The sequence below is a fragment of the Magnolia sinica genome, chromosome 16, assembly GCF_029962835.1.
Source record: "Magnolia sinica isolate HGM2019 chromosome 16, MsV1, whole genome shotgun sequence".
Taxonomy (NCBI): domain Eukaryota; kingdom Viridiplantae; phylum Streptophyta; class Magnoliopsida; order Magnoliales; family Magnoliaceae; genus Magnolia; species Magnolia sinica.
This window is the reverse complement of record NC_080588.1, coordinates 22,299,350-22,321,200: the sequence shown is the minus strand read 5'-3', so window position 1 is coordinate 22,321,200 and position 21,851 is coordinate 22,299,350. Positions and strand designations below refer to the sequence as shown.

Sequence of the window (21,851 nt, the reverse complement as noted above, 5' to 3'; positions counted from 1 at the left end):
CAATTAGTACCATAGCCCTCTTTGTGATCTTTCATGAATCACTAGTGAAAGTCCTCATGTGTTTTGAATCCGCAAGCTGGCCAACTGAGATCAAATTCCTTTTTAGATTGGAACATGCCTAACATCTTTCAACTTCAATACTGTCCAATTCAACTATTTTATCTGAACGTCTCTCTTTCGAACAACACAACAGGTTCATCATCTCTCAGATAGACTTTCTCGAGATTGCCCTGCACATAGTTATGAAGAATATCCTTACTTGAAGTAGTATGAAACGAGGCACCATAATCTATTACTTAAGAATAATTACGAGTATCAAAAGATAGATTAGGGTTTTAGAAATATTTTCATCAGAGATGTTTACAGAGTCTTTACCTCCCTAATTACTGTTTTCTTATTGTTTCTTCGGAGCTTTACAGTCCCACTTCATGTGCATCTTTTTGCCGCAATTCCATCAACCATCACTCTATCTTTGTGGAGGCTTGGATGATCTATTCTTCTTTGATCTCGATTGACCATGATTTTTGTTTTCTCTGTTTGGTCTTCTTCCCCTTTCTTAAGCATTCAGAGCATTCCCTGATATTTCACCTAAAGATCCTAATGCTTTCCTTCGAGATTCCTCACTTAGAATGAGGCCTATAACATCATCATACTTCAACTTTGCTAATCCAGTAGAATTACTCATGGCTACCACCAAACTGTCTCAACTTTTTGGTAATCCTGATAAGATCAGAAGAGCTCTAATTTCATCATCAAAATTGAGGCATATGGACTCCAAGTGGCTTGTGACTGTGTCGAATTTATTGATATGCTTAGTCACGTTTCCGCTATAAGATATCTTCATATTGAGCAACCTCTTCATCAGATGAACTTTGTTGGAAACATATGGTTTTTCGTACATCCTTGATAGGGTTGCCATCAAATCTTTTCTAGTTTTCTCCTACGAGATATTGAATGCAATAGATTTCGCTAGAGAAAGTCAAATCGTTCCTAGAGCCTCTCTTAAGTACATCCTAGTTGCTGTTAGACATCTTCTCTGGTTTCTTTAATTTTCCTCCAAGGGGGAAGTAGAGATCCTTCTGATAGAGGTAATCCTCTATCTACATCTTCTAGAAGCTGAAGTTCGAACCATTGAACTTGTCAATCCTTACCTTTCCTTCTTCCGACATTGCCCCCACTCAAACCAAGAGCTATAATACCAGTTGTTGGGAGAAGAGATCTCTTCTTGATCACACACACAACAATATTGAAATCAAAAGAAAAATAGAGAAAAGATGCACACCACAACATAGAGATTTACATGGTTCCCTTTCGGGACGGCCATGGATTCACACCGATCCATATGTTAAAAAAATAAAAAATAAAATGAAGAAGCAACTCTTAATACAATGACTGATTCTCTCTCTCATGATAAAATATATATTCCCTAAAAGAACTAGGGTTTACATAAAACTTCATGTGAAATTACGAAATTGCCCAAAAGTGCTGGCTGGATGAAAGTACATCTCTGATGATTAGGCTCCATAGATCCTAATATCTTCCTCTTTTTGCATCTTCATTTCCATTGACTATCTTATAATGGCTATTGAGTGCTGAAGCAAAATGTAGAATCATGGCCCATACTTCTTGGAAAATGATATTTGCTAAAGAAATTTATGCTGGAACTTGGGTGTGGGTGTCATTTCTCATGGCATGAAAAGTGATGATCAAGCTGTTTTTTAGTTAATGACACCTGCCACGTTAGTCTTTTCTTGTTCTTCGATTAATAAAATCATCACTTTCAAAAAAACAAAAGAAGGGAAAAAAGCGACTACGCTGCACCGCTGCATTCCACTTCTCTACTAGTTTGGTCCTTCATTGTACAATCATAGCATATCATTATCTATTCCTCCTCTAAAAAAGACACTCAAACTCAAAAGTAAATATGTCCTCCATAGTGGGAGTATCAGCATTTGGTCGCTGAATTGTTCCACAAGTCAATTTGGAACATACCACCGTAACAGGATTTTGATAAATTGGTCCTGATCAATATACATGCACTAGCTTGAGTGGGGGAGTTGTGATGATAAGTAATAAGCCATAAGTGCAGGTGCTTTAACATCGTAGTTCCTTGGCCTGACATATGCATTATGTTTCTTATTATGTAATATTTGTCATCCTATGACAAGAATATGAAACTCTCACCTAGGTTGGAACTTGCAACGAAGCTCATTTATTCGTTGCACATTATATTACACAAAGTACTTTATTTTACATGTGCACTTGCATTAGGTTTTCTGATTGACTATGAGATTTTGTTTATAATTGACTGATTTGGTTGTTGCCCTTATCCTTTTGGTGTTTAATGTTTTAGTATGTCTGTGCGAAGCAGGTGACACGATGTTCCTTCTTGACGACAAGGGGCCTTCACCGAATAGGGCTGTGGAAATATGAATGCAGTTGTTGCCCATCAGTTTCTTCTTCCGATTGTCTGAGGTTTCTTCCTTTCTTTCCATGTGGAAGTAGTGTCATTTCCAAATTAAATTTATTTTTTCAGTGGAAGGGTGTAACGTCTCGGAAAAATCCGTACAAAGACCTGAGTATCACCTCAGGCAGAAATCACTCAAGACCAAATTCTTTAGAAATTAGACGAGAATTAGCTAGTGCTAAACTAGAGTACCTGTGAAATTAGTACTAATCACTTTAAATATGATCTGCAAGACCCAAAACGTGTAGAATCATTAACGCTACTTTACCCTGAAATCTAGAATCAATCTCTAAACCCGGTTGCTCTCAGGAGCACCTTGAGACTCCGTATCGGACCTGGACCGCGCATCGAAACTCTGATTACTATGAAACCATACGGTTATGACCGCTATGTTGGACTTGACCATTATCTCGGAAATCAAGTCCTAATTGTATCCAGAAACGCACAACTTGAGCCCGGAGCGAAGTGTGTGAGAAACGCGAATATCTTTAGGAAATGAACTGGGACTTAAGTGAATTGAGTCGTTTCACTTGCAGGCCAAATCTAAGGATTCAGACCGTCGGAATCTGACCCAATTACACCCTCGGATCAGGGAAAATTTCCAACACATGTCAGTGCACTTGTGGCCCTGATCGAGTACCGGTGACCGTTGAACTGAAACTGGTCCTCCGCGGTCGATCTGTAAACCTGATCGGACCGAAGTCTTAGCCTGACCTAGATCCAATGTCAGGAAGCTTAAGTCCAACCACATGTTGATGCAGGACGTGAATTTAAATATGATATGCAAGATTTCAGGCTTATATCACACCAATTCAGAAACAATCACACAAATTCCACATCCCACATGAAAATCCAAACATTCAATTAAAGGTGAATCTATGCGGGTCCAAGCCGACACAGGCTAGGACTGGACCAATAAAAATTATAAACCAAACGACGTCAAAGGGAAATAAAATCAACTACTCATGCATAAAAATCAGTCCCTAATCTAAGGGATTCCCTAATTTCAATTCAAGGAACCTTAAGGTGATAAAAAGGGGAAAATCAATTAAGGATCATGTAATCTAGGGTTAGGATTCTTGAAAAACGGCTATGAGAGGATAAAAGAGGATAAAAACCTGAGCCAAAAGATGATCCCACGTGTGCACAACAACAATGGCCCAGACGGACGTGCGTGTGATCCAGGCCGCACGTGTGCGGGGCCCACTATTCAGAAAAAGGCCACCTTGGCTCTGGTCGGCTAGGGATGGACTCCAAAACTCCCAAATCTGGTGCTTCGCCGAAGTTTCAGCTCGCCTGCGGGCCGAAATCTGGAAACCTGCTGTAATGAAAAAATCTGATGCAATAAAAGGACAAATTCGAAGTACGGATGGTGAGAGAAGATGGAAAAAAGATGATGGAAGATGGGGGTAAATTGGGATCGATGTGGCTTCGCACCACGGTAGTTAGCCCTTCAAAAAGGGAGGGCTTCGCACCCACTTTTGAATTCTTCCACAACTCACGAAGAGAGCAGAAAAATAAAGCAGGAATTTTTTTATTAACTTCAATCAATCAAAAGAACTACAAGGGGTGCCTATTTATAGGGAGAACCCTATACCCAAAAACTCGCACCATGTGCGACACCAATTACTTGGCGATGAAGTAAACTAAAATAAAAACCAAACAAGGAAATCTAAAGCGTTCACGATGTTCTAAATAATAACAATAAGCAAAACCTAAAATATAAAACCAATCCGACGAGTGGGCCACGATCATGAGATCCCATGGTGGGCTTTTCTTGACTATCGGGCCACTTTTCTGAACCAAAACTTGACTTCTAGCTAGGATGCCCTCCTTGGACGTCGTCATCGAGCCAGATCGATGGTGGGGTCTTCCTTCTACGTATGTACGTGCGTAGGGGGGCGGCGTGAGTGCGCGTGATGTCCCCATCACATGTGGAAAAGGGGCCTCCAGACCAGCTCCGTTGGATCGGAACAGTCCACTTTTGGCTATAACCTAAGTATATCATGGCCCTGGGGCCATTCCCATCAGTTCTGGGCCTATATAAAGGCCTAAACCCACCCCTCTCATTCCATACGAATTCCTAACCCTAAGAGAGAGAAGAGAGAGAAAAGAGAAGGAAAGAGAGAGAAAGTGAGAGAGAAAGCTGGAGTTTGTTTCTGGGACTCAATCCCCTCGCTCCACGTACTTAACCACCACATCTGTATCGCTGTACCAGCGATTTTGACGCCGTTTTTGGGTAAGAAAACCTAACCCTAATTTGTTTTAGGGTTTCAAATAGAGTGAATGATGAATTAGCTAACCTATTTCATACTTTAGGTTGCCGTTGTGCCGTAGACGACAAATTAGAGAACGAACTGAGTTCGTTACAAGTTTACCGGCAAAAGGTGCGGAGTATAAATGTTTAGGTTACGGTTTTCAAGGCTTTCAATGTCAGCTAATGATTTATGACTGACTTGAATACTATCACATGCTTAGATACGATGTTTCCTGCACTTTACACATATATATGAACTATGTTGAATATAGTGTATTCTACGTGTTTGTTGATATGTCTGAATGAATATGGAATTTGTATTTGTGCTTGCCATGATTATTAGCTATGGATATATGCTTGTTGTGTATGTGGCAACTCTTTTGTAAAAGGGGCTTGCCGGGATGTATGTTGTAACTAGTCTATTACATGTGTGTAATATGTGTAGGCTAAGTGTTTGATAAAATGCCTGAATGAGGAAATGTTTGTTTAAATGTAGGTAATAAGGGTGTTGAGATAGGATTCTTAATTCCCTTAACTATGGCTATAGTTTCCTTTATGTAACCTACATCGCTACTACGTGCTTTATGACTGAAATACCTATGTATGCTAACATGTACCCTATGTGTTTGTTGAAATGCTCATATGAGATTTGTATTTGAGTTCAGTTGCCACATGCTGTTTGACTTAATGTGAATGCTATTGTTTGGAATGTGATTGAGGCTATGATGTAGTCCAGGCAATCAGTAATGGTTTACGATAAGTGGCCATACTACTTAGCCACGACAGACACGCCTGATGAATCCGAGTCATATGCTGCTAGTCGACAGTGGTTAGGCCACGCGGAGTGCTTACGCGGTCTATGTCGATCGGCTCGACGTATGCTCATACCAGTCGAGCTTGTCAAGTAACCCGATTGCCCGATGTATGTTCACCATGTATGGACGCTACTGCTTGAATCTAACGTACCAAACTCACTATTGAAAACCCGTTTAACCTTGATACCATGATCCTCTAAGACTCATGAGTCGGGCATGGTGGTATGGGATACCGTGGTCGAGCTGTCGGTCAACACTAGGGTGACGAGCCTCTTTGTAATGTCCAGTGAGCAACCTAGACTCGTGAGCCGAATACGGTGGTATGAGACACTGTATTCGTGCTATCGACCTACGATCAGGTGACGAGCCTCTCATAGTAACCTTGAGCATACTCTAAACTACGCTGAAGTGACGAGCCTCTCCGTAGTAAACTAGAGTATAAACCAGACCTGCACTAAGGTGACAAGCCTCTCTGTGGCGACTTGGAATCATCTATCGTATGTGAATGACTAGGAGTGACGACCCTAGATGGATCAATGTTTGGGTATATAATATAAAGGGAGGTGCCTTAACTTTTCAATCCTGTTGTATCAAAAAGGGCTAACTAAGAACTTGGATAACACGATCATGCATCGCATTGCACGGTGCTTTGGCGAGGAAGTGCACGTTTACTGGGAGTGGTGCATGCCGCGATCGTAAGATGTTGTCGAGTGCAGGCGAGGGCATGCATCATTATAACATACCATTCTTGCATTAACAAGAGTACTTAGGACATGAATGTTGTACTGCTTTATCATTACTACTTGACTGAATTGATAACATGTTAACCTTTGCTTCATAGTTCGACTGAGTTGATCACTCACTCCCACGTTCTGGGACGGTGTTGTACACACCAACCAGATTCTGTCTTAGCTGCAGGTGATAGCGATGCTTATGTAACAGAGCCGGACTATTGCGATGATGAGTTCTCCTATATGCAACTCTCTGACGGGTCTATGTAGGCTTGGAGTTGCGCTGTCGGGGCTATAGGGTCTTGGATAGAGAACATTACACATTTTGATTTTTGTATATTTTGAATTAAACTTGTAATTATTTAACCTAGTGACATTCATACTCTGAGGGCTTGCTATTACTTTTGTACAGTTTATATACACATCACAGTCTTCCGCTAACGCACTTTAATTTGTCCCTGGAGTATGATATGATGTTTTGGTATAATCCCATTCATGTTTAAGACACTAATACGGACAACATTTAATTATCATTATCTATGTTGCATAAGTGATGCGTTGAAACTCGGGAGTTGAGTCTATGCTCGACCCCCGATTTTCAGGGCGTTACAAGTTGGTATCAGAGCGAGGATGCTCTATCTCCCGAGGTGGGGTGAGTCCCTGCCCAGCCGAGTTGGTGACAAGCCAGCTGTCAAGGAGGTAGGAACAGGCATAGGATTCTCAGTTTCGCCAATCGGCGAAATTAACCGAGATCGACCGCCAGAGCGGGCCCGTACACACCCGTGATCACTTGAGGCGATCCCGGATCACTTCTAGACCTGCAATTGACGGGTTTAGACGAAGATTTAACCTATTCCAACCCCAAATGACCCGGAAAACGCGAATGTACATGAGATAGGACCCAAAATGACTCGAACGGACTTCGGGGCCAAAATCGTTCAAATCGGGGGGACTCAGAGTGGACCCTGCATGTTTTTGGCACCCCATGTGCGGCGATGGCATTGCTGGATCGGCGATGGCATCGCCGGTCGGGTGCACCGGGCCTGTCGGGCTAGCATGGGTCGGGCTGGCCAATGCAGGTGGGACGCTGTGGGGCCCACGGAATCATGTAAGACCCCTCCTATTTGTTTCAATTTCTCCCCTCTTTCATTTCCCACCCCTCCAAGCTTTCTTTTCTATCCAAAAACCCTTTTCCTCTCTTGAATCTCCCCTCCATTCTCCCATTTTCTCATTTTCCTATAATACTGACGCCCCTCCACCGTTTATTACCAAAACCCCTCTCCTACTTCCTTCATTTCCTCTCATTTTGAGCACACCAACACCACTTTGTGCCTCAAAAATCTTGGGATCCAACAACCCATCCTATTTATCCATTTTATTCCTCTCCAATGGCTCTTTTTGAGCTTGTGACGGCCCTATTTTCACTTTCCACACTCCTTTCCCTCATGGGGAAGAAGAGGGCTCTTACGGATGAGGCCAGGCCTAGTCGCCCTACTCGTTCAAGGAGACTGAGAGGCGCCACCGTTAGTGCAAGCATCAATCGAGAGATAAAGACAAAGCGGGACCTCGATCCCCAGGCTCCCCTCGAGAGGGCCCTACTGGCGGATCTGTCCCATGGACGATTCCAGGGCCATAGGGTTCTTTTTGAAGCACACGTGGACGAGAAGCTCTTTGGAGAATATCTGGTGATGGACCGCCTGGTCAAGGCCGGGTGGGGTCCGGTATTTGAGGGCAAGTGTCGTGCGAACGTGAACATTGTCCGAGCCTTCTACGCGCACATTCGGGAGCCAACGCTGGAGCCTTTGCAGTTCAAATTTCCTGTGGGAAGGCGAGTTCTCACAGTCAATGCTGGCTTGATAGCCCGACTTATGGGAGTGCCGCTTGGCGAGGTCCATGCTAGTGAGAAGAATCTTCGGAGTGCACGTGAAAGAGATCACCGCACGCGATTCCTTTGTGGCCAACTGGCCCACTGGAATTCAAACAATAGTCTCCTGTCATCCAATATGACCGACGACTTCCGCCTGCTCCACCACATCTTCACGTACAACGTATACCCCAGGTGGAGCAATCGCAGCGAGTGCACACGCCTGATGGTAGACTTTCTGTACCAAGCTGGGCAGGGAGAGAAGCTGTGCGTGCCTACGTATGTGCTGCTACAAATAGTGCAGACTGCGCGCTCTTCCAGGACGTCCATTTCACTCCCCTTTGGCCTACTTATATGCAAGCTTGCACGTGAATTCGCCTACAGACTTGGTGCAAAACTTCCTGTGCCGATCCATTTCATCAATGACACCACTCTCAACAACATGGAGATTGGGCCATGATAGTGTCAAGCCCGACTCGACGAGAGAGGATGAAACGGAAAGTGAAGAGGAAGAGAGTGATGAAGAAGGTAGAGATGAAATAGAAGAAGAGCAGGGAGAGGAAGAAGAGGAGGCCCAAGACACTGATGAGGGCTCTCCTTGTGCTGCACAGAGACGCGATAGTGATCGGGCGGCTATACAAGCCCGCTTGGCTCAACTTGAGGAGGGCCAGGCTACCCTGCAACAAGAGGTTGGTGAGACCTGGGCTTTCGTAAAGCGAAAGTTTAGTAAGGTGTCTCGTGCATTGAGGACTATCCTGTGCTGTGTGCAGGATAAGAATGCACCTCCACCATCGCCGGACTCTGACGACTAGTCGTGCATATAGTCGTCTTCTAGTTTGTTTGTTGTTTGTTTGCTTGTTTCTATGTGTAGTCTTGATAGGCTTAGTAGTGTGGTAGTTTGATAGTATGTTTTAGGGTTTGAAGTCTTGATTGTATTAGCTCACATGCGTTTTTCTGTCATGATTCATGTAAGACTACATCTTATGTATTGTGACGATTTTGTTAAATGAAATGCATGAAGTTTCTTTGAGCCTTAATGTGAATGCTGTGTAGTTGAACTGTGAGTATGCTGAATCTGACCTGGGTTGCACCCTATGTTGTAAATAGGGGATGCCACCTAAGAGCACGCGGAGCTCGGCACGTCTCTCACTGGGCGAATCGTTTGATGGGGCACCTCCCCTAAGCGATAGCCATACGAACCCCAGCTTGGGTCCGATCCACGAGACTATGCCGAATTCTGAGCCGGCCACTGGCCCCACTGTTGGGCCGACGCCTATGACACCGCCTATGGCACCACCTGTGGTAGCACTTGTCAAACCATCGGTTCCTGAGCAGAACCGTGCGTCTACCTCGATGCCTTACATACCACAGTCCGCTCCGCCTCCTGATAGGCTAGAGCAGATGATGCTGTTGATGCAGCAGCAGCAGCAGTTTTTGTCTTCCATGTCTGGTATCTTTACTCAGTCGATGGGGGCGACTCCACCTACTTCACCTATGCACCCATCTGGGAATGCAGGTGCTAGCGGCCATTTTGAGCGATTCCAGCGCTTGCGGCCTCCTACTTTCGCGGGTACTCACCGACCCGAGGAGGCCTAGTATTGGCTCGCATCTCTAAGATGCTAAGGCCGCTGCACTGCACTGAGGCAGAGCAGGTGGAGTTGGTCATCTTCATGTTCGAAAAGGAGGCCAGCTTATGGTGAGACAGCGTCCTTAGGACCATTGCTGCCGGTTTTGTGTGGATGTGGGAAGCCTTTGAGATGCGCTTCCACGAGAAGTATTTCTCTCTCACGTACCGGCATGAGAAGGAGAGTTTCTTGGCCTCCGTCAGGGAGGGATGATGGTAGCAGAGTATGAGAACCGATTCACGGAGCTGGCCAGATATGCTCCCCTGATATTGGCAGACTAGCCGATGTGGATGCGGCGGTTTTCTGAGGGCCTGCGACCCACAATACACTCGAAGATGTGTTGCGCCAGCATATCTACCTATGCTGAGCTAGTGGGCATGTCTTTGCGAGCAGAGCAGGACGGGGATAGGTTATCCCGCACTCGTGGGCCTATAGTTCCTAGGCGACGACCCGAGTTGCCGACAGGCCGTTCCTTGGCAAGAGGCCTCATGTAGATTCACTTCCTAGACTTCCGGCTCCCCTGACTCAGCTGAGGTGACCGGACTTATTGTGCGCCTACTGCAAGAGGCCAGGCCACACTGACACATTGCTTCACTAGGATGAGGGACAACAGCTTCTCGCAGCCTCAGAGGATTAACCGTCAGCTTCCTCAAGCTATTTCAGCCCCACCTCTGCGTTCAGCACCGACACATCCATCCTTTCGACCACCTGCCCCTCGATTCAGGCAGCCTTAGCGACCTTTGGCACCGCTGTTGAACCGTTCACAGTAGGCTCGGGTGCACTCACTTTCAACTGAGGCATCTGAGACGACAGTTACGGCACCACCGGCTTTCGAAGTCACAACGCATATGCAAGGTATACCGGTCTTCTTATTGGTGGACACTAGGTCCACTACCTCTATAGTATCATGCGCAGCAGTCAAGCGACTGGGGTTGAAAACTGGTCCTATGAAGGGAGTGAGACTTCTTGCCGCCATAGGAACTTTTTCAAACATTACCAAGATGTGTAAGGATTGCTCGATAGACTTAGGGGGCAGGACAATTCTCGTCGACCTGATTGCTGCTCCACTATGGCATTATGACGTTATCCTTGGTATGGATTGGCTCACCGAGATGAAGGCTGAGATCGATTGCGATACCAGAGTGGTGACAGCTCATGCACCTGAGGGCACGACCTTTACTTTTGCAGTTCAGGTCAATTTGCTTTGCCACTTGCGTTGTTACGCTTGTTGAAGAATGTTGATGGCCCAACACTTGAAACCACGCCCGTAGTTCGAGATTTTGAGGATGTGTTCAGGAAGATACCTGGGTTGCCTCCTCAGCGCGAGGTCGATTTTACCATTGACCTAGCGCCCGGTGCGACACCCATTTCGCTACCGACGTATCGCATGCCTCCATGCGAGATGGAGGAACTGAGGAGGCAGATTGATGATTTTTAGAGGCAGGTTTCATACGACCGAGTGTGTCCCCTTGGGAAGTGCCCGTGTTGTTCGTAAAGAAGAAAGATGGTTCACTGCGATTATGTATTGATTATCGCAGGTTGAACCAGGTGACGGTGAAGAACAAGTATCCTTTGCCTAGGATAGATGATCTGTTTAATCAGTTGAAGGGGGCACGATACTTCTCGAAGATCGATCTGCAGTCAGGGTATCATCAGTTGCGCGTCAGGGATGAGGACGTGCAGAAGACGACCTTCAGGACCAGTTTTGGACACTATGAGTTCCTTGTGATGTCATTTGGACTCACGAATGCCCCGGCCGTGTTCATGGACCTGATGAACTGGGTATTTCGACCATAATTGTACCGATTCGTCATCGTCTTTATAGATGACATTCTGATATACTCCAAGAGTCGGGAAGAGCACGAGGAGCACCTGCGGGCAGTGTTTACTACTCTTAGGGAGAACCAGTTGTTCGCACAGTACAAGAAGTGCGACTTCTGGAAAGAAGAAGTCAAGTTCCTGGGACATGTGGTGTCTAAGGAAGGGATAGCTGTGGACCTTGCTAAGGTAGCTGCGGTTCAGGATTGGGAGCAGCCCGGTTCGGTTACTGAGGTGAGGAGCTTCCTTGGTCTGGCAGGTTATTATCGACGATTCATTCGGGACTTCTCCAAGATAGCCAGACCTTTGTCTCAGTTGACACGGAAGGATCTGAAGTTCGCTTGGAATGAGAAGGCGGAAGCATCTTTTCAGGAGTTGAAAGACAAGCTAACGTCCGCCCCTGTGCTAGTATTGCCAGAGCAAGGGGTTAAGTATATTATATACACCGACGCATCTCACGTTGGTTTGGGTTGTGTCCTTATGCAGAAGGACAGGGTGATTGCCTATGCATCGCGTCAGTTGAGGAAACACGAGAACTACCCTACACACGACCCAGAGTTAGCGGCCGTCATCTTTGCACCGAAGCTCTGGAGAAATTACCTCTACGGAGAGGAGTTCGAGCTCTTTTGTGACCACAAGAGCCTCAGTTACATATTCACTCAGCGGGACCTGAATATGAGGCAGCGGCGATGGATGGAAACCTTGAAGGACTTCAAGTTCGAGGTTTCCCACCATTCGGGCAAGGCTAACCTTGTGGCTGACGCGTTGAGCCTCAAGAAGACCATAGAGTTTGCGGCTCCGCTGATGGTGGCAGAATGGGGTATGGTAGAGTTCGTGCGAGACTTCGAGTAGAAGCTCACTGTGGAGGAGCCGTTCAAGAGCGTCGCGCACGTTCGTGTGCGACCACTTATTGATGATAGGATCATTGAGGCCCAGAAGGACAATGGACGATTGTCTGAGCTTCGAGAGCAGGCTAGCGACGATGAGGACGCCGAGTGGAGAGTTGGTACGGATGGGGGCTTACGTTACCATGGCCGCCTATGCGTCCCGGATCTTCCATGACTTGAGACGAGGTTCTCGAGGCTGCACATAGTTCGAAATTAGCGATGCATCCTGGAAGTACGAAGATGTATTAAGATATGAAGAGATCGTACTGGTGGGACAACATGAAGCCCTATATAGCAGAGTATGTATCACGTTGTCTCACGTGCCAGCAGGTCAAGGCCGAACATCGCCGACCTCTTGGACTGCTTCAGCCCATGCCCATAGCTGAATGGAAATGGAATTTCATCTCTATGGATTTCATATCAGGGCTGCCGAAGACGAGGAAGGGGCATGACTCTATATGAGTGATCGTGGATCGATTGACGAAATTGGCTCATTTTCTCCCTATCAGAGTTTCGAACTCAGCAAACGAGTTGGCCAGGTTGTACATCAAGGAGATTTTGCGTCTGCATGGAGTTCATCTGGAGATCGTGTCGGACCGAGACACAATTCACATCTATTCTCTGGACTCGTATCCAGGAAGCAATGGGTGTGAAATTGAAGTTCAGTACCGCGTTCCACTCACAGACTGAGGGGCAGACGGAACAGGTAAACCAGGTGTTGGAGGACATGTTGCGAGCTTGTGTGCTAGATTTCAAGGATAGTTGGGATGACTGTCTTCCTTATGCAGAGTTCGCGTATAACAACAGTTTTCAGGCGAGTATTGGTATGACTCCTTATGAGGCATTGTATGGGCGTCCCTGTTGGGTACCACATTGCTGGGCAGAGGTTGGCGAGAAGAGCCTGATTGGCCCAGAATTAGTTCAAGCGACTTCAGAGAAGATCGACATTATCAGACGTCGACTCCTGGCAGCATAGAGCAGACAGAAGAGCTACGTCGATACGAGGTGTCGGCAGTTAGAGTTTGAGGTCGGGGATCATGTAGTTCTAAAAGTTTTCCCCATTAAGGGAGTTCTTCGGTTTGGCAAGATGGGGAAGCTTACCCCGAGATTCATTGCCCATTTCAGATACTTGACCGAGTGGGTGTGTTGGCATACCGTCTTGCTCTGCCCACACCACTTGCGGGCGTGCACAATGTATTTCATGTATCTATGCTGAAGAAATATGTTCCTAATCCTTCCCACATTATCAAGTGAGAGTAGGTGCAGTTGAGTGAGGACGCTACTTATGTACTGCGACCGACGTGTATCCTAGATAGGAAGGAGCAGGTATTGCGTAGCAAGGTTATCCCACTTGTGAAGGTACTGTGGACGCATCACACTGAGGAAGAGGCTACTTGGGAAACTGAAGCCGAGGTTCGTAAGAACTACCCACAGATTCTCGAGGAGTACGAAAAGGTACTAATTTTGAGGATGAAAATTTTCTTTAAGGGGGGTCGATTGTAACGTCTCGGAAAAATTTGTACAAAGACCCGAGTATCACCTCTGACAGAAATCACTCAGGACCAAATCCTTTAGAAATTAGACGAGAATTAGCTAGTGCTAAACTAGAGTACCTGTGAAATTAGCACTAATCACTTTAAATAAGATCTGCAAGACCCAAAACATGCAGAATCATTGACGCTACTTTACCCTGAAATCTAGAATCAATCTCTAAACTCGGTTGCTCTCGGGAGCACCTTAAGACTCCGTATCGGACCTGGACCGCGCGTCGAAAGTCCGATTACTACGAAGCTATACGGTTATGACCACTATATTGGACTTGACCACTACCTCGGAAATTAAGTCCTAATTGTATCCAGAAATACACAACTTGAGCCCGGAGCGAAGTGTGTGAGAAACGCGAATATCTTTAGGAAATGAACTGGGACTTAAGTGAATTGAGTCGTTTCACTTACAGGCCAAATCTAAGGATTCAGACCGTCGGAATCTGACCCAATCACACCCTTGGATCAGGGAAAATTTCCAACACATGTCAGTGCACTTGTGGCCTTGATCGAGTACCGGTGACCGTTGAACTGAAACTGGTCCTGCGCGTTCGATCTGTAAACCCGATCGGACCGAAGTCTTAGCCTGACCTAGATTCAATGTCAAGAAGCTTAAGTCCGACCGCATGTGGAAAAGGGGCCTCCAGAACAGCTCCGTTGGATCGGAACAGTCCACTTTTGGCTATAACCTAAGTATACCATGGCCCTGGGGCCATTCCCATCAGTTCTGGGCCTATATAAAGGCCTAAACCCACCCCTCTCTCATTCCATACGAATTCCTAACCCTAAGAGAGAGAAGAGAGAGAAAAGAGAAGGAAAGAGAGAGTGAGAGAGAAAGCTGGAGTTTGTTTCTGGGACTCAATCCACTCGCTCCACGTGCTTAACCACCACATCTGTATTGCTATACTGGCGATTTTGACGCCGTTTTTGGGTAAGAAAACCTAACCCTAATCCGTTTTAGGGTTTCAAATAGAGTGAATGATGAATTAGCTAACCTATTTCATACTTTAGGTTGCCGTTGTGCCGTAGACGACAAATTAGAGAACGAACTGAGTTCGTTACAAGTTTACCGGCGAAAGGTGCAGACTATAAATGTTTAGGTTACGGTTTTCAAGGCTTTCAATGTCAGCTAATGATTTATGACTGACTTGAATGCTATCACATGCTTAGATACGATGTTTCCCGCACTTTACACATATATATGAACTATGTTGAATATAGTGTATTCTACGTGTTTGTTGATATGTCTGAATGAATATGGAATTTGTATTTGTGCTTGCCATGATTATTAGCTATGGATATATGCTTGTTGTGTATGTGGCAACTCTTTTGTAAAAGGGGCTTGCCGGGATGTATGTTGTAACTAGTCTATTACATGTGTGTAATATGTGTAGGCTAAGTGTTTGATAAAATGCCTGAATGAGGAAATGTTTGTTTAAATGTATGTAATAAGGGTGTTGAGATAGGATTCTCAATTCCCTTAACTACGGCTATAGTTTCCTTTATGTAACCTACATCGCTACTACGTGCTTTATGGCTGAAATGCCTATGTATGCTAACATGTACCCTATGTGTTTGTTGAAATGCTCATATGAGATTTGTATTTGAGTTCAGTTGCCACATGCTGTTTGGCTTAATGTGAATGCTATTGTTTGGAATGTGATTGGGGCTACGACGTAGTCCAGGCAATCGGTAATGGTTTACGATAGGTGGCCATACTACTTAGCCAAGACAGACATGCCCGATGAATACGAGTCGTACGTTGCTAGTCGGCAGTGGTTTGGCCATGCGGAGTGCTTATGCAGTATATGTCGATCGGCTCGACGTATGCTTGTACCAGTCGAGCTTGTCAAGTAACCTGATTGCCCGATGTATGTTCACCATGTATGGACGCTACTGCTTGAATCTAAGGTACCAAACTCACTAGTGAAAACCCGTTTAACCTTGGTACCTTGATCCGCTAAGACTCATGAGCCGGGCATGGTGGTATGGGACACCGTGGTCGAGCTGTCGGCCTACGCTGGGGTGACGAATCTCGCCGTAGTGTCCAGTGAGCAACCCAGACTTGTGAGCCGAATACGGTGGTATGGGACACTGTATTCGTGCTGTCGGCTTGCGATTAGGTGATGAGCCTCTCTTAGTGTACTCGAGCATACTCTAAACTGCGCTGAGGTGACGAGCGTCTCCGTAGTAAACTAGAGTATAAACCAAACCTGCACTGAGGTGACGAGCCTCTCTGTGCCAACTTGGAATCATATATCGTATGTGAATGACTAGGAGTGACGACCCTAGATGGATCAATGTTTGGGTATATAATATAAATGGAGGTGCCTTAGCTTTCCAATCCTGCTGTATGAAAAAGGGCTAACTAAGAACTTGGATAACACGATCATGCATCGCATTGCACGGTGCTTTGGCGAGGAAGTGCACGTTTACTGGGAGTGGTGCATGCCGCGATCGTAAGATGTTGTCGCAAGAGGGAGTGCAGGCGAGGGCATGCATCATTACAACATACTATTCTTGCATTAACAAGAGTACTTAGGACATGAGTGTTGTACTGCTTTATCATTACTGCTTGACTGAATTGATAATATGTTAACCTTTGCTTCATAGTTCCATTGAGTTGATCACTCACTCCACGTTCTGGGACGGTGTTGTACACACCAACCAGACTCTGTCTTAGCTGCAAGTGATGGCGATAGTTATGAAGCAGAGCCGGACTATTATGATGACGAGGAGGAGTTCTCCTATATGCAACTCTCTGGCGGGTCTATGTAGGCCTGGAGTTGCGCTGTCGGGGCTACAGGGTCTTGGATAGAGAGCATTACACATTTTGATTTTTGTATATTTTGAATCAAACTTGTAATTATTTAACCTAGTGACGTTCATACTCTGAGGGCTTGCTATTACTTTTGTACAGTTTATATACACATCACAGTCTTCCGCTAACACACTTTAATTTGTCCCTGGAGTATGATATGATGTTTTGGTATAATCCCATTCATGTTTATGGCACTAATACGGACAACATTTAATCATCATTATCTATGTTGCATAAGTGATGCGTTGGAACTCGGGAGTTGAGTCTATGCTCGACCCCCGATTTTCAGGGCGTTACAAATGGACATACAACATATTGGTTTTGAAACTACTCCTTTTGCTTAGGAGGCAAGTTACGCTTGGGTCCCATAGAAACGACATTTTTGTGTAGATGAAATTAAAGATGTTGGTTTTATTTTGTGCCCTAAAAAGCCAATTGGACTTGGTTGATTGGAGCTTTGTTATTGGTGAGTGACCTTTATCTATTATGTCCGATGGTTGGACTGGTCCAACTAGACATAGCTTGTTCAATTTTATGGTGTATTGCCATCTAAGGACAATGTTCTATAAATTAACTGATGCATCAAAGGCAACAAAAAATGCAGATTATATTTTCACCCTCGTGGGTGGTGGATGAGATTGGGGAGCAAAATGTGGTGTAGATTGTAATTGACAATGAAGCAACATACAAGTCAGTGGCTAAAGTGCTAATGGACAAGAGAATTTTTATTCTGGTCACCATGTGCCACACACTACATCAACCTTATATTAGAGGATATTGGAAAAGCAAGTGACAACATTCATCTACCATCATAACCAATTAGTTGCCATAATGAGGAAGTTCAAGTGAAGGTGAGAGTTACTCAAGCTTGTGGCGATTTGATTTGTGATAAACTTTATTGCCCTTGTGAGTAAGTGTGAGTGTTTGGGAGAATTGAGTGAAATGTTTGCTTCTCGGAAGTGGCTCAACACAAAACATGGGAAGAATACATCGGGGACCTCGATTTAGGTTGTGCGGATCATCATGGACAACAAATATTGGAAGAAGGTTGCAAACATCCTCAAGGTGATGGATGAAGTGAAGTTATTCATCATGATTGTAAACATTATTTAGATTACTAGAAGATGATTGACAAGCATTGGATGAATTAGCTTCACCATGACTTCATGCAGTGGGCAGAGTCTCATTTTAGTAATGTCTTATTTATGTTCAGTATGTACTTGTTTTTATTAGTTATTACTAAGTTATTTTTATGGTATAATCATTAAAGTCTTTGTTTTCATTATCGTAATGCAGGATACTATCTAAATTCGCAATATTGTTACGTTGTTTCATTTGTCGAGAATGAAGAGGTTTGTGTCGGCTTGAAGAACGTGAAAGATAGTAGAGCCTAACATAGATTTACAGATAAGGGTGTTGACAAAGTGAGTACACTTCTTTAATTATTGGTCTTTAATCTTGTTATTTTGGTGCTTAAAACAAATCATCTTTTTTGGCGTATTGTCCACAGTTTGGAAATATTTGGACTTCGCCATGGCAACTTCTCGGATGCACTTGTGCAAAGGGCAATCTTTTAGATAGCTCTAGGTAAGAAACTAATACATAATCATAGAATTTGTTTTGTTAGTGATGTAGAATGGTGTGTATTGCATAAAAATTCCCCCCCTCTCTATGAAAGTACAAAGGCTTTCAAGACAATAGTGGTTAAAGTTTGAGCCACAAACTTCTTCCTCAAGCTGCGTGAGGAACTGGAGCTAGTTTACTCATCCATTTTGTACAATAGGAATAGCTTGCAAGTTGGACATTGGATCGGTTCATCTACATGTAGTACAATAAAAGTTGAGATTACGTAATTCAAGGCGTGTAGTGAACCAGGTTGAAGAAGGCGACTTTTGTCCAATAAACTTGGACAACATTAACGATGGAGAGGAGTTTCTTTTACCTTAGTTGGAATCAGTGTTTGAATTGTCGACGAGAAATCGATAATATCGGCGATATTATCGGTGTCGCTGAACCGGCGATATCGAAACCCCAAGTTTTCGTTTCTCTTCCAAATATCGGCGATATTTTCGATTTTATAGAAAAAAATAGCTATCGTTCTCCTTATTATTGAAAAAAAATTGAAATAAATACAAAAAAAATATAAAAAAAGATCTCTTACCTTCTTTTTCTCCCGATTTACCCGCGGAAGTGGATTTCGGCTAGATTTAGTGGCAAATCGCTGTTGATAGCTCTGAATTATCCGAGATAAGAAAACCCTTTTAAAAAACCCTTTTGTTTTTTTCAAAGAAAGAGATTTGAAAGCGAACTTGATTTCACCGAGATTTATGGAGATTTCGGTTCGGATTTGAAAAAGAAAAAGATAAATTTCTGGAAAGTTTTTTACGGAAGATGAGATTGATTGCGATTTTCCGGAGAAGAGGAGAGAATTTCGTAAAAACGAAATTTCTCTCGCGTCCGGGAGGGGATTAGCTACTGACGGGTTGAGTATACTCACAGGTTGAGTCGCGAGACTAGCTACTGAAGTGACATCGGCAAGTTCCGTGGGCCCCACTATGATGTATGTTTTGCATCCACACCTTCCATCCATTTGGAGAGATCATTTTAGGGCAATATCCAAAGAACGAGTTAAATCCAAAGCTCCAGTGGACCCCAGCACAGAAAACAGTGGGACAGTGACACCCACCATTAAAAACTTCTAAAGGCCACAAAAGTTTTAGATCAAGCTGATATTTGTGTTTTCCCTTATTTAATGTCTTTTTTAACTTTTAAACAGGTTGGATTTCAAATAAACATTATGATGGGCCTTAGGATAGTTTCAACGGTGGGAATCACTCTCCCCGTTGTTTTCTTTGGTGGGGTCCACAACAGATTTTTATTTGATTCATTCTTTGGTTCATACCCTAAAATGATATCTAAAAATGGATGGACGGTGTGGATATAACATATACATCATAGTGGGGCCACATAACTTGGTTACGTCACGTCAGTAGCCGACTGGCTACTCAACTTGTTAGTATCCATATAATCCGCGTCCTCTCACACCTGCTGTATAGCTGCTGTATACGTAAGCAAGTTCTGTGGGTCTGATCACAGGGTATTTGTTATATCAAAACCGTCCATCAATTTGGCGAGCTCTCTTAAGGCTTGAGACGAAAAATAAAACAGATTTAACTATCAAGTGGACCACACTGCAAAAAGTGGTGGGAGATTGAACGTCTACCATTGAAACCCTTTTTGGGGTCACAAAAGTTTTAGATCAATATGAAATTTGTTTTTATTCTTCATTCAGGTCTTTGTGACCTTACGAACAGATTGGATGGAAAATAAACGTTATGGTGGGCCCTACGTATTTTTTAACGGTGAAAATCATTATCTCTGCTACTATTTGTGGTGTGGTCCAAGTGATCTTTGGACATGATTCATTTTTTGGATAATAATCTAAAATGATCTCTAAAAATAGATGAACGATGTAGATATAATAAATACATCACTGTGGGGCCCATGTAACTTTGATCTCCTTTGAACCGTTCGTACAACTTGGAGCTCGAGCAGCGTCAGTGCACGTCTTCGCACTACACGAACCTGCAGTAGCTATATAGCTGGTGTGTGGTACACCTGCCAATCTGCTTCCAATTTTAAGGGAATGGAATGCGCTTCCAATTTAATGGTGGCATTTAATAGCGGTTGTTCCCTTTGATGTGGTCCACTTGAGATTTGGAACTACCTCATTTTTTGGACCATGTACTAAAATGATATGCTGAAATAGATTAATAGAGTTGATTCCTCGCATATATCATGGTGGGCCCACGGAATACTCTCCAGTAGCCACCTCGTTATTCACAGCATTATAAAACACATGGGATACGGTGGGTACCACAAAGTCCTTACACCACCTAGAGGACTTGATTTGGCTAGTGACGTTGCCACTGTCAAGATGGCTAATGGTTGGTGCTATGTGGGCCTAATCATGATGTATTTATTTGATCCATGCTGTCCATCTATTTTTTCAGATCATTTTAGATCTTGATCCAAAACATCAGGCATGTATAACTCTCAAGTGGACCACACCACAAGAAATAGTAGCAATTGAATGTCCACCATTAAAAACCTCCCAGGGTTCAATGTAATGTTTATTTGACATCCAACTTGTTAATTAGGTTATACAAACTAGTTCGATACAAAATTTGTGGCCCTTGAGAAGTTTTTAATGGTGTGCATTCAATCAACACTGTCCTGTGATGTGGTTCACTTAAGATTTGGATCTATCTATTTTTTGGGCTTATACCATAAAATGATCTGGAAAATTGAATGGATGCGTCAATATGTCAAACAAGTGCCATATCCAAGCCATCAATCACCAAGTAAACCAATATATATAGATTCCATGTCCCAAAAAAGGTGTACTTTTTTAGTTCATTAACTTTTACATGTCCTAATTATTATATGTTAACTGCATTTGTATTATATGAACTCATTTTGATTACAATTGGAGCGATTTCTTATGGCAGCATATGCTTTTTGGGTCCCATTAAATGAAAACTTATTATTTAATGTATTTTTTTTTGTAATTTTTTTATTCATAAATATGCAAATATGTGTATTTAGGCATGCCCTGAAGTTCTACTAAAAAATTCCATCATTTTCCCCATTATTCGTCATTTTTTTTTTCGCATTTCCGGTTATCGGCGATATTATCAGCGATAATGATAATATATCTTTATCTCTACTTAGCGAAACTTGTAGCGATACCGACAACTCGAACACTGGTTGGAATTAAACAAAAAACTAGTAGAAGATGATAGTGAATAAGTCGAGGTGCATGACCCACCATTACGCGTGAGGCAACAAGAGAGTCTTTTAGCTGTCTTGGAACTGAGTAGAGCTACAGAAGATTTGACCCAATGAAAGACTTGCAACAGCAAAACCAGTCAATGATGATGATGATGATAATGATGGTGCACCTGTTGGTCTTGTTGAGCAAATGAGAGTACATACATCTAAAGCGTTCAAGGTTGATGT

General features: G+C 43.8%; 1 protein-coding gene across 2 annotated transcripts in view; it reads left to right on the top strand.

Moving 5' to 3' along the window:
- LOC131228497 (uncharacterized) overlaps window positions 1-21,851 on the top strand; it is a 134,357-nt gene that overhangs the window by 7,780 nt on the left and 104,726 nt on the right. For both annotated transcript variants that reach the window (XM_058224179.1, XM_058224178.1), the window contains exon 3: window positions 2,372-2,475. In XM_058224179.1, the coding sequence (XP_058080162.1) occupies window positions 2,372-2,475 (104 nt within the window). The remainder of the gene's footprint in view (window positions 1-2,371; window positions 2,476-21,851) is intronic.